The 16428-nt window shown below is 41.2% G+C and overlaps 1 protein-coding gene across 1 annotated transcript in view; it reads left to right on the plus strand.

The window, feature by feature from the left end:
- NUBP1 (NUBP iron-sulfur cluster assembly factor 1, cytosolic) overlaps positions 1-16428 on the plus strand; it is a 75235-nt gene that overhangs the window by 25613 nt on the left and 33194 nt on the right. Inside the window, exons 4-6 of the mRNA XM_089678233.1 lie at positions 6427-6495; positions 14815-14847; positions 15635-15725. Of these exons, the coding sequence (XP_089534359.1) occupies positions 6427-6495; positions 14815-14847; positions 15635-15725 (193 nt within the window). The remainder of the gene's footprint in view (positions 1-6426; positions 6496-14814; positions 14848-15634; positions 15726-16428) is intronic.

Below are 16428 nucleotides of genomic sequence, written 5' to 3' on the forward strand. Positions count from 1 at the left end.
CATTGGTGTTGATTTACTAAAGGCAAATAAGCTGTGCAGTTGCTCTAGATCTGAGGGGAACATGCAAGGAAAAAAAAATAGCATTTTGCTTACACATGATTGGATGAAAGAAATCAGCAGAGCTTTGTCTCATGTCAGAGCTTCCCCTCGGATATAAAGCAAATACACTTGCCATGCACTGTATATTTACTTTTAGTAAATCAAGCCTTATGTTTTAGACAGTGGAGCATCAATAAAGCTATAGGTGAACTAGTCACTGGCAATTGTACTGAAATGTCCAGTTTGTGTGTGGGTGGTTTTTTTGTTTTTTTGAGCTAAGATTCAGGACTAAGACAGAGTTTTAGTGGTGAATCATAAGTCCTCATGCACACTGAATGTTTTTACAGCTGCTGTTTTTGGTTTTTGCTGTTTTTTTTTTCTACAGCCAGTAAACTCCCCAGCATGTTATCCTATGTGTCCATGCACACAGACTGTAATCAACGTTTTTTGGCAGGGATATTTTTTGACTGGGAAAAAAACCCCAGAACTAGTGGGTTTCTATAGGAGTTTTTTAGCTGTAAAAATGCTTTAACGCTGAAAAATGCAGTAAATCGTGGCAAACCAGCATTTTTGGAGAAAAAAAATATCTAAAAAACCACAAATACGAAAAAACACAGCCAAACGCTAGTGCAAAAATGCTGAAAAACTCATGTTTTTAATGTGAATTTACACAGCTAACATTACCAGTGTTATTAAAATGCCCAGTGTGCATGGAGGCTAAAGCTGCCCTTGTGGATTCTGTTTATATGAAAACAGACAACTGTGACTTTTAACTAGAAAACAGTTGGGTTTTTTTTTTTTGCAGACTAAGAAGAATTAGTGTGTTGCAGGTGCATTTACCTTGGTGCACAAATGTGTGTAAAGTGTTTCTAAATAGTGTGAACCAGCGCAGTTGACAGTTGAATGTGCTGTAAAAAAAAAAAACTGATCCTGTCTGATATAATCCACCTTCTTCCAGTAGCACATACACACTCGTGATTAAGTACATTTTTCATGCGCAGCAACAACAGTATTTTTTTTTTTTATCACTGTTACGTGCTGTGGAGAGTGATTGGGTAAATTTTTAGATGTTTGTTCAATAAACATTTCCTACACCTGTTAATAAAAACTAAGTCTTCTAATTAAGCACTTGTACACACCGATTCACATGCCAAGAGAGATACATTGGCTTTCTATGAAGGTCATTCACACCTATGCATTCCAAATGCAATGCGATTTTATTTTTTTTATTTATTCCCCCCCCCCCAAAAGGGTCCTGTGCATGTTTGGTATGATGTGGTTCAATTTTGAGCCCTATAGACTTGAAGGGAAACAGCAGTGAAAACACATACGTGTTCAAATGCAACGCAATTTCAGTGCGAAACAAAATCACTCCTAAAATCGCATAGAAATTGTACCTCATCAGTGTGAACTAGGGCTTAAATGTGAAACAAAAACAGAAGCTGTCATCCATGAAAACTCAGTGTCAAAATAATCAGTAGATTATAGAGATGACCCCTGCTTCTGAATAACAAAAATAGTCTTTGACTCAAACTAACACTCCATTCACATCTGTGGGCTGAGGGAGAATTACGCAAAACCATGCGCATTCCTGCAGCACACAAAACTTGTGTCCTTATTGTAGTTGTCCTGCAGCGCCATTCATTCTTAAAGGCACTCCAGTGCACCTTGCAAAGTATCGTGTTTTAGCGCACCTGAATACATGGTAATAAAGTACCATATGTTTTGGTGGAGTACTTTAAAAGAAAGGTGCTTGCTCAATTATAGTTCATATGGGAGCAGATTCAAAAGAAAGCATGCACTAATGCACCTGCATAGGTGTGAACCAGTCCTTGTAGTCACTGTCCTTCACTTCGAATAACCAGTAAGGAGGCTTGGAGGGTAAGAGGGGAAAGACCTAGCTCAAATCTCTCAACAAAAGTTAAGATTTGCATGTGAATTCAACATCTGCTATTTCTTGTTCTACTGATCATTCTGACATTTTAGTTTTTTTTTCTCTTGTTTCATTTGTCTAGGTTTGTGACAGGTTTATTTGTTCCTTCACAAAGATTGGGTTAACATTTTTTGCATCATTCAAACTTTCAAAATGAATTTTTGGAACACACAGGCTTGTTTTTATATTTATTTTATAATCTAACTGCCTGAACAATTTCTCTGATATAAGCAGAGTAATGAAGGTATTTTTGAACCAAATCCTACCACTCCCAATTTCTATGTTTCCTATTATGTACTATACTGTGTAACACGAGGACAGACTAACTGGGTTGATGCCCTTTTATTAAGTTTCTAAAGGTTTCCTGTAATGCACATTTGATGAGGTGTAACTGCAGGTGTCTAAATTTGTTGAACTAAGTCAATTATAACATCCGTTCCATTTACAAAAGACTGAGTTTTGCCAAATGGTAACTGTTCAGCTTGGATCAAGACTGACTAATGACATTTCATGCTGGAAAAGGGTTTCTATTGGCTTTCGTTCCTTTTGTTTTCCTTATGTTGGAAAAGGCAGGTATTTTAGTACAGCTGCTAAGTTTACAGTGAACTTTCTCTGACACCATAAAACCTACTTTATGTTTAATAGGCTAATATCATTTTACACACTGCAAATAGAAACTGAACCAGAAGATTTTTTTTTTTTTTTTTAATTTATGTGTAACTTTGTATTCCTACAGTTGGACCTCATTCACTTGGCAAAAAAGTGTAGGGCAAGAATCCTGCAGCTGGATGTACGGTACAGGTGGATGTGGACAGTTATGGCCACTTCGCCTGTACACAGCAATGGCAGACTGACAGTGGTCGCAGATGTCCGCACTCCTCTATATATCCAACCACAAGAATCCACTGGATTCTTGCCTTCTAGTGAAATCTTCAGTGCACACAACCTAATCAGATCAATTTGATCTTATGATGGAGTCTCTACATAGTTGTTTTGGAACAGGTGAGCTGGCCATACACTGATCTAGTTTTTTTTTTTTTTCCAGCCTACAACCTGAACAGAAAAAAAAAGTAACCGATTCCTCTATCCACGCATACACTAACAGTGCAGTAGAGGAATGCTCTCCTGTTGGGCTATTACATTCTGCAGCCTACCCCCAATCAACAGAGTCTTGGGTCTTAGACAACTCTCATCCAGACATGAACATATTCCAGAAGCTAGGCAGCAAGTGCTTCTCTAAAGAAAATACTTGTACCTTTTTTTTTTTATGAGACATTCATTTAGAGTGATTGTAAACCCTCACCTTGTAAAACAACCCATTCAGTTTAACGTAGAAATGAAAGGCAAAACAGTTTTGTATAGATATAAAAATACACAATATACACCTTCCTTTTTTATTTTTTTTCTCTTTTTTTTTTTTTTCAAAAAAAAAAAAATTCAGCTGATGAAGAGCTAGGGGAGGAGAAACAGTAGCTCACCAATCTTCCCAGTGAAAGGTTGTGCAAGAAGGGGGGAGGGGAGTGTTGCGACAAGCCTGACCATTGGAGGAGAGCAGTCTGAGTTTCCAGCACAGCTAGAGAACAGACCACGCTGTGCTCTCCTGCCTAGTGTAATCAGTTTTTAATAGGAAAGCAGAGGGACTGGTGGGAACACCAGGGATTTCACACAAAGGAAGCAATACAAAGAGAACTGGATGCTTTTTCATACAAGTACATGGTACAGCAGGAACATATCAGGAATATGAAATGTTGGGTTTACATGTTCTTTAAGCTTGCATCCACCAATGGGTAAGTCCACAAGAAGAATATTGGGGAATTGGAGAAAACACAAAGAAGGGTAACTAAACTGATAAGAGTCATGAAGGACCTCGGCTATGAGGAAAGATGAGGTGAAATAAATGTATACTCTCAAAGCGACTGAGGGGGGATATGAGCTCCATGTATGAATACAGAAGTGGTTCATATAGTATACTTGCTGCAAAATTCTTCACTTTAAGAACAAGTTACAAGGAGCACTTTTTACATCTGGAGGAAAAGAGATTTAACCGTCACAAACAGAACGGCTTCTTCACAGTAAGATCTGGCTCACACCTGTTGCAATCTGCTGCGGGGGGAAAAAAAAGTCCCTGACCCTTCACATCTATGCATTTTCAGCCACTGCATCTTTATAAACGTGTCTCATAGGAAACCGTATTAAAGGGACTGTAGTGCATTTCTGCAAAACCACTAAAAAGTACATAGGTGTGAACCAGGCCTAAGAGTTTTGTGAAAATGTAGAATAGACTCCCTCAAGAAATAGTTCTGACCAGCTAAGTGGATTGTTTTAAAAAAAATAACTGATTGCATTCCTAAATGCACAAAATATAACTGGATATTAATATTTAAAGGTAAAATCACCAAAGATTAATTCCACAAGTATCAAATTGCCTTCAGTGGATCAGGAAGGAATTTGGGTATAGAGTTCTGTATGTGGAGGTTTTATATGTTCTGTTATTTTTTCTGTTGGTTGTGCTAGATGGGAAATTATGTAACTATATAAGAGGGTGAGATTGATGGACTACAGGTTTTATTGTTGAAATTTCAGTTGAAGTAATAATAAATAAAACACAGTTTACAAATATATACATTATAGTAACCCTGCGTTACTGTATTCAGTGTACATAAATACCTTAAACATGTGTTGCACACTTTAACTGGAGATATTCAGAGAGCAGCAAATAATTATAGACAGCACACATAATAATGTGTAAAAAAAAAAAAAAGTGAAAATCAAACAATATAACACCTGAAACAATAGTATGTATCCCTATGTGCAATCTTTAATAGAAATAAATATGCCAACGTGTATCACTTAGTACTCCAGGTGAAATCCCATCACCTACTAGGCTAGAGCTCCCTGGATCACAATAGCAACCTGTGTAAGGCCTCATTTGCACAGGCGTACCCATCCATAAACCCGTGCAAATGGCTGTCTTTGCCTGTGTGAGATGCACAAGTGTTCATGTATCCATGCGCAGGCAGACCCATTCATGTCTATTGGGACACAGCTGTTGATTCTAGTTTGACAGCCGTGTGGGTGGGTGCCCCTGAACATACACTGGGGTTAATTTACTAAAACTGGAGAGGGCAAAATCTGGTGCAGCTGTGCATGGTAACCAATCGGCTTCTAACTTCAGCTTGTCTAATTTAAAGTGGAGCTCCACCCAAAAGGGGACGTTCCGCTTTAAGTCTTTGTCCCCCACTCCCCATTAAGGATTGGCACCTTTTGGGGAGCGGAGGGGGGAGCAGTAACCCAAATTTGACAGGTACCCGCTCCCATTTCCACTGTGATCGCCTTTGGGACACATGACCGGTCCCAGAAGACTACGGGGACATTCACAAAGTGCAGCGCTTCTCGCGCATGTGCAGTGGGCACCCAGCTGTGAAGCCGCAAATTGTCACAGCCGGGTGCCCACACTGAAGATACTGATGCCAGGAAGAGAAGACAGCCGGTGAAACCAGCCGTAGTGAAGACATCGCTGGATCGTGGGACAGGTCAGTGACTGTATTTTAAAAGTCAGCAGCTGCAGTTTTTGTAGCTACTGACTTTTATTTTTTTTTCAACTGGAACTCCGCTTTCAGCTTTCACAAAAACTGGAAGCTGATTGGTCTCTTTGCAGAAATGCATCATATTTTGCACTCTCCAGTTTTAGTAAATCAACACTATTGTCTGTGTTTGCAAATGCACATTTGTCACATTGGGACCGGTGGCAGCGTCCCAGTAGACCCGAATAAAACTGTCAGCACATGGATGCATGGAACACTGTGCACTCCATGGTGACACAGACAGCCCTTCGCACAGTGCACAGATAGGTATGCCCTTGTGAATTAGGCCTAAAGGTAAGTCAAAATGTTCTTTATAATCTCAATGGAGTCAAACTTTGATAAAGTTCAGGTGATGAAATCCAGGACTTGGATACATGTTGGTATGTGACCGATTCTACGGGAGACATTGGAGACCTGCTGTTTTTGCCTTGTGGTTTTTTTTTTTTTGTTTGTTTGTTTTTTTAATAATCGATCTAATAAGCAATGGGAAACCCCTTGACACTGTGGGATATTTATCCATACTGCGTTTGAAACCATGAAGGGATGCAGGTTTTATTCCATGTAGTGAGCAGTGAATATTGACTTGCCTTTAGACAGGTGGTCATTCTGACACAGTGGGGTTTATTTACTAAAGCTGGAGAGTCCAAAATCAGACTCCCTTCTGCATAGAAACAAATCAGCTTCCAGGTTTCATTGCCAAAGCTTCATTGAACAAGCTGAGGTTAGAAGCTGATTGGTTTCTATGCAGAAAGGAGTCTGATTTTGGACTCTCCAGCTTTAGTAAATAAACCCCAGTGAGTCATATATGTGTGAGGAATTGTTTCCATTGTTTATACTGTACATGCCCAAATCATGTTTTATTTTTTTCAGATCGCTTTGCTTGATGTGGATATCTGTGGACCATCTATTCCAAAGATTATGGGTCTAGAAGGAGAACAGGTAATTTAAATATCTTTCTTCATTGTTTAGTTTTTTGGCCAGTTGAGGTAAATGTTACTACTGTTTTATTATATCACAACCATCTCACATCTTGCTGTATAAAGTATATGTATGCATAGAGCTGCATGGATATAGTTGGGGCCAGGGGTGGACTGACAACTCATTGGGCCCCCGGGCAATAGGGGATCATGGGGCCCCTGTGTCCTTGCCCAAACTCAAAAAAGCCTATGAAAAAGGTACCAGGGGCATCTCATGGGGCCCCCTACTGACCCCGGTTGGGGCTCCTTCAGAGGTTGATATGGGTACTTTGAGTAGTGATGGATTGATCTCCTGCATGACAGTAGCTTCATAGATGTCATGGTCACTCAGCAGAACCATTGGTGTGTGTCCAATGTAACTTCTCTTCCATCAGGTGAGCAACCAATGACCTTGACATTCTTCTCACTGACCACAAGTGCAATGAAGTAATATGCTTCTAACAGTACAGTGTTTTCTGAAAGTTCAGTTCAGTAATCAAAACATGCTCACCTTGTAATGCTGAGTAACACTATTCAATTCACTACGTACTGAATATCAACTACTGTGCAAGACCCCAGCCTTCCTCCTGCTGTGCTGCGCATTGGTGGAACTCCAAGTTGTGAGAAATGACATTTAATGAAATTATCAGATCAGCCATTGTCCTGATGTTCACTGAGTATATTATGTAAACCTAACCTGTGACCATTTGGACACCTTGAAACTGCAGCCTATCAGCTAAGTGATGACACTGTCTCATGATGGTATCAGGTCTTACTGATTAGCTGCAGTTCTAGGGTGTCTGAATGAAACATTGTGTTTACACATTGCACTGAACTGCAGGATTGCAGCTGTTTCATTCTTTTGGACCCAGGCTGTTCAAGTAGTAGCATCTACAAAAATCCTGCTGGGGATGCTCCTCTTAGATGCTGAGCTCCTTCTCCCCTGTCCAGCTCTATGATCCTGACTCTTGTTTCATTGGATCTGTAGATTAGGTATACTGTATACATATACTGTATACTGCAGAGAACCTGCCGCCCATCACATGCATATGGTGACCAGGTGACAGACAGGCTGTAATGCTGCCTTGGCCTGAGCCCTAGTGAGGATAGTCCAGATACTTTCCCTTGTGTTTGGTTTGTGGCTGGGGGAGTGGAAGTGCTGTGCCCACCATTCCTTTCACAGGGATGCGCAAATTAGGACATGCAGCTCCAGGTGCTGGGCAGGTTTTTTTTTTGTTTTTTGTTTTTTTTTTTAATTTATCCCTGCTTGGCTAGCAGCAATCCTGCTTTTCCAGGTAGGGGGCATGTTTACCTGTCACCTGGGCTGTGCTGTCATTTGTTCCAGCAAATGCTGATCACTGGGTCCTGGCCAATGATTTATGACCAGAACCTGATGATCAGCAGAGCGAATGATAGGAGAGAGCCCTGTGTTGTTTACCAACACAGGGCTCTCTACAGAGAGCAGCAATGTGCCAGCTTCTGTCTCAGTATGTTAACTGAGTGCTGTTTTCACTAAGCAATGTACCGGTTTTTATCCCCTAACATTAACTTAAGCTGTGCTTTTTATTATAAGAGCAAGTAGATTGTCAAGAGGGACAAGTAGATTGTGGCCCTGATTTAGTCCCTTGGCCAAGTAGTTTTTTTTTTTTTTTTTTAAATTCCACACCCCTGAGTTTAGCTAAGGACAGCCCACAACAGGGCTTGGGTGCAGAGTGCATTTCTTGCAGATCAAATATATTTTTCTGTACTGGATCTTTAAAGGGAGAAAACAGGCAGAAATGTGCATATAATGCAGGGGTGTACTGCATGTTTTTTTGGTTTTGTTTTTTATCTGCCCTGACATACATTTTAAATCTGCATAATGAATACCATGTTTTACTATATGGTAATTACATATTTGACTTTGGCAAAGTTCTCTTGGACTAAATACATGAACTATTGTTACTTTAAGTTCTGCCACTAGATGGCAGCAGCTCCTTTTGGAAAATATAGAAATGATTCATTAGCATGTAGAATCTTTGATGGACTTCTCAGTTACGATTATGTAAAGTTTTTTTACAACTATATTTTAATCTGGAGAATATATTGTATGAGTATTGTCTAAAAGAAATACCTTGTATTAGTGTTTTGGCAGTTTCAACATGATATCATCTGGTATACTTTTTAATTGTGTGGTGTCCATTTTCAGCATTGAAGTTGCATGCATTAGGAAAACGTGCAGTATGAGCTGTCAATATTACACACAGTATTGTTATAAGCAAAGAAAACCACACACAAGGGTGGATTTACTTAAATTGAAAAGTGCCAAAGTTGAATAAAGACACTGGTCCATCCAGTTCAATATCCCACTGAAGTGAGTACAACCCTCACATTTTTGGAAATATTTTATTATATCTTTTCATGTGACAACACTGAAGAAATGACACTTTGCTACAATGTAAAATAGTCAGTGTACAGCTTGTATAACAGTGTAAATTTGCTGTCCCCTCAAAATAACTCAACACAGCCATTAATGTCTAAACCGCTGGCAACAAAAGTGAGTACACCCTTAAGTGAAAATGTCCAAATTGGGCCCAATTATCCATTTTCGCTCCCTGATGTCATGTGACTGCTTAGTGTTACAAAGTCTCAGGTGTGAATGGGGAGCAGGTGTGTTAAATTTGCTGTTATCGCTCTCACTCTCTCATACTGGTCACTGGAAGTTCAACATGGCACCTCATGAACTCTCTGAGGATCTGAAAAAAAGAATTGTTGGTCTACATAGAGATGGCCTAGGCTATAAGAAGATTGGCAAGACCCTGAAACTGAGCTGCAGCACGGTGGCCGAGACCATACAGCGGTTTAACAGGACAGGTTCCACTCAGAACAGGCCTCGCCATGATCGACCAAAGAAGTTGAGTGCACGTGCTCAGCGTCATATCCAAAGGTTGTCTTTGGGAAATGGATGTATGAGTGCTGCTAGCATTGTTGCAGAGGTTGAAGGGGTGAGGGTCAGCCTGTCAGTGCTCAGACCAAACGCTGCACACTGCATCAAATTGTCTGCATGGCTGTCATCCCAGAAGGAAGCCTCTTTTAAAGATGATGCACAAGAAAGCCTGCAAACAGTTTGCTGAACACAAGCAGATGAAGGACATGGATTACTGGAACCATATATTGTGGTCTGATGAGACCAAGATAAACTTATTTGGTTCAGATTGTGTCAAGCGTGTGTGGCCGCAACCACGTGAGGAGTACAAAGACAAGTGTGTCTTCCCTGAAATCAAGCATGGTGGTGGGAGTGTCATGGTCTTGGGGCTGCATGAGTGCTTCTGGCACTGGGTAGCTACAGTTCATTGAAGGAACCATGAATGCCAACATGTACTGTAACATACTGAAGCAGAACATGATCCCCTCCTTTCAGAGACTGGGCCGCAGGGCGGTATTCCAACATAACGACCCCAAACACACCTCCAAGACGACCACTGCCTTGCTATAGAAGCTGAAGGTAAAGGTGATGGATTGGCCAAGCATGTCTCCAGACCTAAACCCTATTGAGCATCTGTGGAGCATCCTCAAATGGAAGGTGGAGGAATGAAAGTTCTGTAACATCCATCAGCTCCGTGATGTCGTCATGGAGGAGTGGAAGAAGACTCCAGTGGCAACCTGTGAAGCTCTGGTGAACTCCATTCCAAAGAGGTTTAAGGCAGTGCTGGAAAATAATGGTGGCCACACAGATATTGACACTTTGAGCCCAATATGGACATTTTCACTTAGTTGTGTTCTCACTTTTGTTGCCAGCGGTTTAGACATTAATGGCTGTGTGTTGAGATATTTTGAAGGGACAGTGAATTTACACTGTTATACAAGCACTCACTACTTTACATTGAAAAGATATAATTAAAAATTTACAAAAATGTGTGGGCTGTACTCACGTGTGTGGTGTGTATATGTATGTATGTACAGTTGTGTTCAAAATAATAGCAGTGTGTTGAAAAAAGTGAATAAAGCTCAAAATCCTTCTAATAGCTTTTATTTCCATACACACAAATGCATTGGGAACACTACACATTCTTTTCCAAATCAAAACATGCAGAAAAATATATCAAATTTGTGTTGTTCCTCTAAAAAAAATTTAAGAAAAGTGAATATTAGACTGTACAAAAAAATAGCAGTGTTTGTATTCTTCTTTACAAACTCAAACATTCACTATATAAACTGAAAAATGTTTGAAGATTTTGCTTTCCTTTGAATCACTTAATGAATATTTAGTTGTATAACCACTGTTTCTGAGAACTGCTGTACATCTGTGTTGCATGGAGTCAACCAACTTCTGGCACCTGTGAACAGGTATTCCAGCCCAGGCTGATTGGACTACATTCCACAGTTCTTCTCTATTTCTTGGTTTTGCCTCAGAAACTGCATTTTTGATGTCACCCCACAAGCTTTCTGTTGGATTAAGATCCGGGGATTGGACTGGCCACTCCATAACGTCAATCTTGTTGGTCTGGAACCAAGATGTTGCACGTTTACTGGTGTGTTTGGGGTCGTTGTCTTGTTGGAACACCCATTTTCAAGGGCATTTCCTCTTCAGCATAGGGCAGCATGACCTCTTCATGTTATCTGATGTATTCAAACTGATCCCTGGTATGCGATAAATAGGCCCAACACCGTAGTATGAGAAACATCCCCATATCATGATGCTTGCGCAACCATGCTTCACTGTCTTCACAGTGTACTGTGGCTTGAATTCAGTGTTTGGGGGTCGTCTGACAAACTGTCTCCGGCCACTAGACCCAAAAAGAACAATCTTACTTTCATCAGTCCACAAAATGTTGCGCCATTTCTCTTTAGGCCAGTCAATGTGCTCTTTGGCAAATTGTAACCTCTTCAGCACGTCTTTTTTTCAACAGTGGGACTTTGCGGGGGCTTCTTGCAGATATCTTGGCTTCACGTAGGCGTCTTCTAATTGTAACAGTACTCACAGGTAACTTTAGACCTTCTTTGATCTTCCTGGAGCTGATTGTTGGCTGAGTCCTTGCCATTTTGGCTATTCTTCTATCCATTTGAATGGTAGTTTTTCGCTTTCTTCCACGTCTTTCAGGTTTTGGTTGCCATTTTAAAGCATTTGCGATCATTTGAGCTGAGCAGACTATAATTTTCTGCACTTCTTTATATGTTTTCCCCTCTCCAATCAACTTTTAATCAAGGTACGCTGTTCTTCTGAACAATGTCTGAAACGACCCATTTTCCTCAGAATTTCAGAGAGAAATGCACTGTAACCAGCATGTACAACATTTGCTGCCTTCCTTAAATAAGGGCAATAATTGCCACCTGTTTTTCAAAGAATGAATGACCTCACTAATAGAACTCCACACTGCTATTATTTTGAACATGCCCCTTTCAATTAGTGATTCAATTACACAGAATCAGCAGCATGCATGTCATGACTGTTGGTCTGTTGGATTTCTATTACTCTACTACACCTGCTAGTAAATTATTTGCCATGTAGAAATATCATTTCTACCAAAAACAGTGATTGATCAGGTTGGTGATGTCTGACTGCTATTATTTTGTATACACACACACACTCACACACTATATTGCCAAATGTATTGAGAAACCCCTCCAAATCATTGGATTCAGGTGTTCCAATCACCTCCATGGCCACAGGTGAATAAAATCAAGCACCTAGGCATGCAGAATTCTTCAAACATCTGTGAAAAAATGGATCACTCTCAGGAGCTCAATGAGTTTAAGTGTGGTAACGTGATAGGTTGCCACCTGTTCAATAAGCCCATCCGTGAAATTTCCTTGCTACTAAATATTCCACAGTCAATTGTTAATGGTATTATAACAAAGTGGAAGCAACTGGGAACAACAGCAACTCAGCCACAAAGTTGTTGGCCATATAAAACGACAGAGCAGGGTCAGCGCAGGGTGAAGCGCACAGTGCACAGAAGTCGCTAACTGTCTACAGAGGCAATAGATAAAGACCTCCAAACTTTGTGTGGTCTTCAAATAAGCACAGCAACAGTGCATAGAGAGCTTCATGGAATGGGTTTTTCATGGCCGAGCAGCTGCATCTAAGCCTTACATCACCAAATGCAATGCAAAGCGTCGGATGCAGTGGTGTAAAGCACTCCAACAGTGGACTCTAGAGCAGTGGAGAAGTGTTCTCTGGAGTGAAGAATCACGCTTCTATCTGGCAATCCGATGGACTTTTCTGGTTTTAGTGGTTGCCAGGAGAACGGTACTTGCCTGACTCCTTTGTGCCAAGTGTAAAATTTGGTGGAGGGGGGATTATGGTGTGGGGTTGTTTTTTTTTTTTTTGTTTTTTTTAGAGGTTGGGCTTGGCTCTTTAGTTCCAGTGAAGGGAACTCTTAAGGTGTCAGCTTTCCATTTTGGACAATTTCATACTCCCAACTTTGTGGGAACAGATTGGGGATGGCCCCTTCTTGTTCCAACCTTACTGCACACCGGTGCATAAAGCAAGGTCCATAAAGACATGGATGAGCGAGTTTGGGGTGGAGGAACTTGACTGGCCTTCACAGAGTCCTGACCTCAACCAGATACAACATCTTTGGAATGAATTAGAGCGGAGACTGCGAGCCAGGCCTTCTCGTCCAACATCAGTACCTGACCTCACAAATGCACTTCTGAAAGAATGGTCAAACATTACCATAGACACACTTCTAAACCTTGGAGACAGCCTTCCCAAAAGAGTTGGAGCTGTTATAGCTGCAAGGGTTTGGGCCAACTCAGTATTGAACCTTACGGACCAAGACTGGGATGCCATTAAAGCAGAGCTTGACAATTCCCGGGCACCAGGTCTCCATGGAGACTAGAAAATATGGCCTTGCGCCCGGGCTGTTGTCAGGCCCAGTGATGTAGCATAGGGGAGTGCAGCTAGGCGCAACACTGCCAGGCAGCCTGCCGGCGTTACTAGTGTGTGAGGCTGGGGGGTAGGGAGGAGTGGTGCTGTGTGGGTGGAGATCGGCGGTAATGTGAAGGGTGGGTTAGGGGAGATTTGGGGCTATAGAGTAGTAGGAGGAGCGGAGCTGGCAGGTAGTGTCCCCTGTGCGACTCTCCGTGACACCTGCCACTCTGGGGAGACTCTCAGCCTCACCTCGGAGCAGGAACTGGCGGCGTGACAGTGCAGCTTCCTCAGTGTCCCATCAGTGCAGCTTCCTCAGTGTCCCATCAGTGCAGCTGCATCAGTGTCCCATCAGTGCAGCCTCATAAGTGGCCTCATCAGTGCACCATTAGTGCAGCCTCATCCGTCCCCCCATCAGTGCAGCCTCATCACCACACATCAATGAAGAAAAATGACTTATTTGAAGAAAGTTTTTTTTTTTTTTTTTTTTTTTTTTTTTAATTTTCAGTCTTTTCTTTATTTAGTAACAAAAACCCCAGTGGTGATTAAATACGACTAAAAGAAAGCTCTATCTGTCTCAAAAAAAGATAAAAAATGAATTTGGGTACAGTGTTGCATGACCACACAATTGACCTTTACCCTCGGTTCACATCTGTGCAGGTGTTGCCGCTGTGGGACTCACACAGAGGAATGCGGGACCCGCCTAATTCTAATGGCACACCATCTGCACTGGAAATTGCAACTGTACTGTATGGGCTGCGATTTCCAAAGTAGTGCAGGGACTTCTTCCCTTGGAATGGGCTCTCGTGCCCTCGCAAATCGCAACCTGCACGACTGCACAGGTGTGAACCAGGGCTTAAAGTGTGACAGCTCTGAAAGTTGAAAATTGGCCTGGTCAGGAAGGAGGTGAAAGTAACCAGTAGGCAAGTGGTTAAAAAAAACTGGCTCCTAACTTTTTTAGCTGGCTTCTAGATTCAAAGCAAATTTGTTAAGCTGTGCTTTAAAGTTCATGTGCGTGTAAAGGCAGGCGTCCCAATACTTTTGGCAATATAGTGTTGCAGGCAGGGACACACATGCAGTGTCAGGGCAGGAAGACATGCGCAGTACCAGGACACACACACAGGCAGACAAATGCGCAATGTCAGGGCAGGCAAACAAGCATTGCCATTATTACGTTATTGCCATGGTACACTTTGAAATATATGGAGAACTTACTTCAGCAACTGACATTGAAAGCCTGGCATAAAATAAGTTCTAACAGTCATGTAGAAGGATGGGGGAGTCTCTCTTTCAGGGTTTCAAAATTCTGAAAAAGGCTTGGCAGACAAGACCAGCCCTTCCCCACTAAAAATAGAGGAATAGTTTGTCTGTTGAGTGTCACTTTAATACAGAACCACAAGAAGGGTATATTGGACTTAAATCATTCTGTGAATATTTTATTTATCCTAGGTACATCAAAGTGGCTCTGGGTGGTCTCCAGTTGTAAGTATTTGTACATTTATAGTTGTTCTATTTACTAGCAAAAGTGCGCCTGTTCCTGATGGAAGTTTCTTAGAAGGCATCATGTGAAGGAGAGGAATGTGAATGACATGACAGCAAACAGTATGTGTAGGAAAGAAGTGAGGATATGACATGGGGCAGTGCAGAGAGCATGAAGGTGGACAGTAAAAGTGCTGGAGCTATGACAGGGGGAGAGTATGTGCAGGGGAGGAGTGCAAAAAGGGTATGCTGATGGCCAGTATGTGCAAGTGAAGAGTGTGGAGAGTAATCCCAGCTCAGAATGTGCAGAGATAGGAGTGTAGAGGATATGATGGGGTGGTCTGTGCAGGAAAGAAGTGTGGAGGGTATTGTAGCAGGCAATATGTGCAGGATATGCTTGTTGATTTGAATGTAGGTAGTATGGGTAAGACGGTGGTCAGTATGTACAAAAGAGAAGTCCACAGGGAAGGATGGCATGCAGTAAAGAAGATTGTGGCAGTTATGACGGCAGGCAGATCTCACTGGTTTGGAGGCAGGAATCCCTCATGTTAGCAACACTTGGCTTTAATACTTTATTATTAATATTACACAGGATTTATATAGCGCCAACAGTTTGCTCAGAGCTTTACAATATAACGGGAGACAATACAGCAACAATACAGTTCAATACAAGAGGGATAGCAGGGCCCTGCTCCTTGGAGCTTACAATCTAGGAATGTGATATGATGTGTGTTAGGATAGAATGTGAACTGGTGGGCAATCTTAAGGTTTCCTTTTGGTATTATTTCAGTATGTAGAAGACAACCTTGCTGTGATGTCTGTTGGATTCTTGCTTGGCAGTCCAGATGATGCAGTAATATGGAGAGGTCCTAAGAAGAATGGTTTGTATTGGCTGCAATATGAATCTGCAGAATTAAATCTTCATATATTATTACAGGGATTGAGCTTTTATCCATGGGTCTTATTTGTGAATGTTGTGTGGGACCAACACATGTAAGTTATAATTTTGCTGTAAGCTTCTTTTATTGCTTGCAGAGATCTTCTTTTAAAAAAACCTCAAAATTAATTATATTATAGTTTAATATTCTAACAAAAAGGGAGCAAACTTTTTGGCTCTTTGCATTTTTCCATCTATTGGAAAATACATTTTTGAAAATCTTGGTAGATCCTAACAGTGTGGAGATGGGCAGATCTGTCACCACCTGTCATTCATTTAAGGGATCTGCTTTTCTATAACCACCCTAAGTGGCTTTTAAAATGCATTTCAGTAGCCATAGAAGTCACACCAGATAAAACTGACAAAAATGACTCATAAAATGAGAATCTACTCTACTGTAATTTTAACATTTGTAACAGTTTATATTGATATTTATATACTTAGGTTGAAAAAAAGAACACTAGGCCATTTATTTCAGCCTACAGAAAACATCTTTTTAAATATTACAAAACCAGAAGCCAGCTGTACTAAAATGGAAAAAATAATTTTTACCTGTACTACTTGCCTTCAATTTGGGACTGCCACACCTTCCCCAGTGTAACAGTAAGGACTGCCTGCTACTGCTGCTGAAGGAGAGGGGGAAAGAC

The sequence above is a fragment of the Staurois parvus genome, unplaced genomic scaffold, assembly GCF_062004578.1.
Source record: "Staurois parvus isolate SC_StPar_1 unplaced genomic scaffold, SC_StPar_1.0 ptg000200l, whole genome shotgun sequence".
NCBI lineage: Eukaryota > Metazoa > Chordata > Amphibia > Anura > Ranidae > Staurois > Staurois parvus.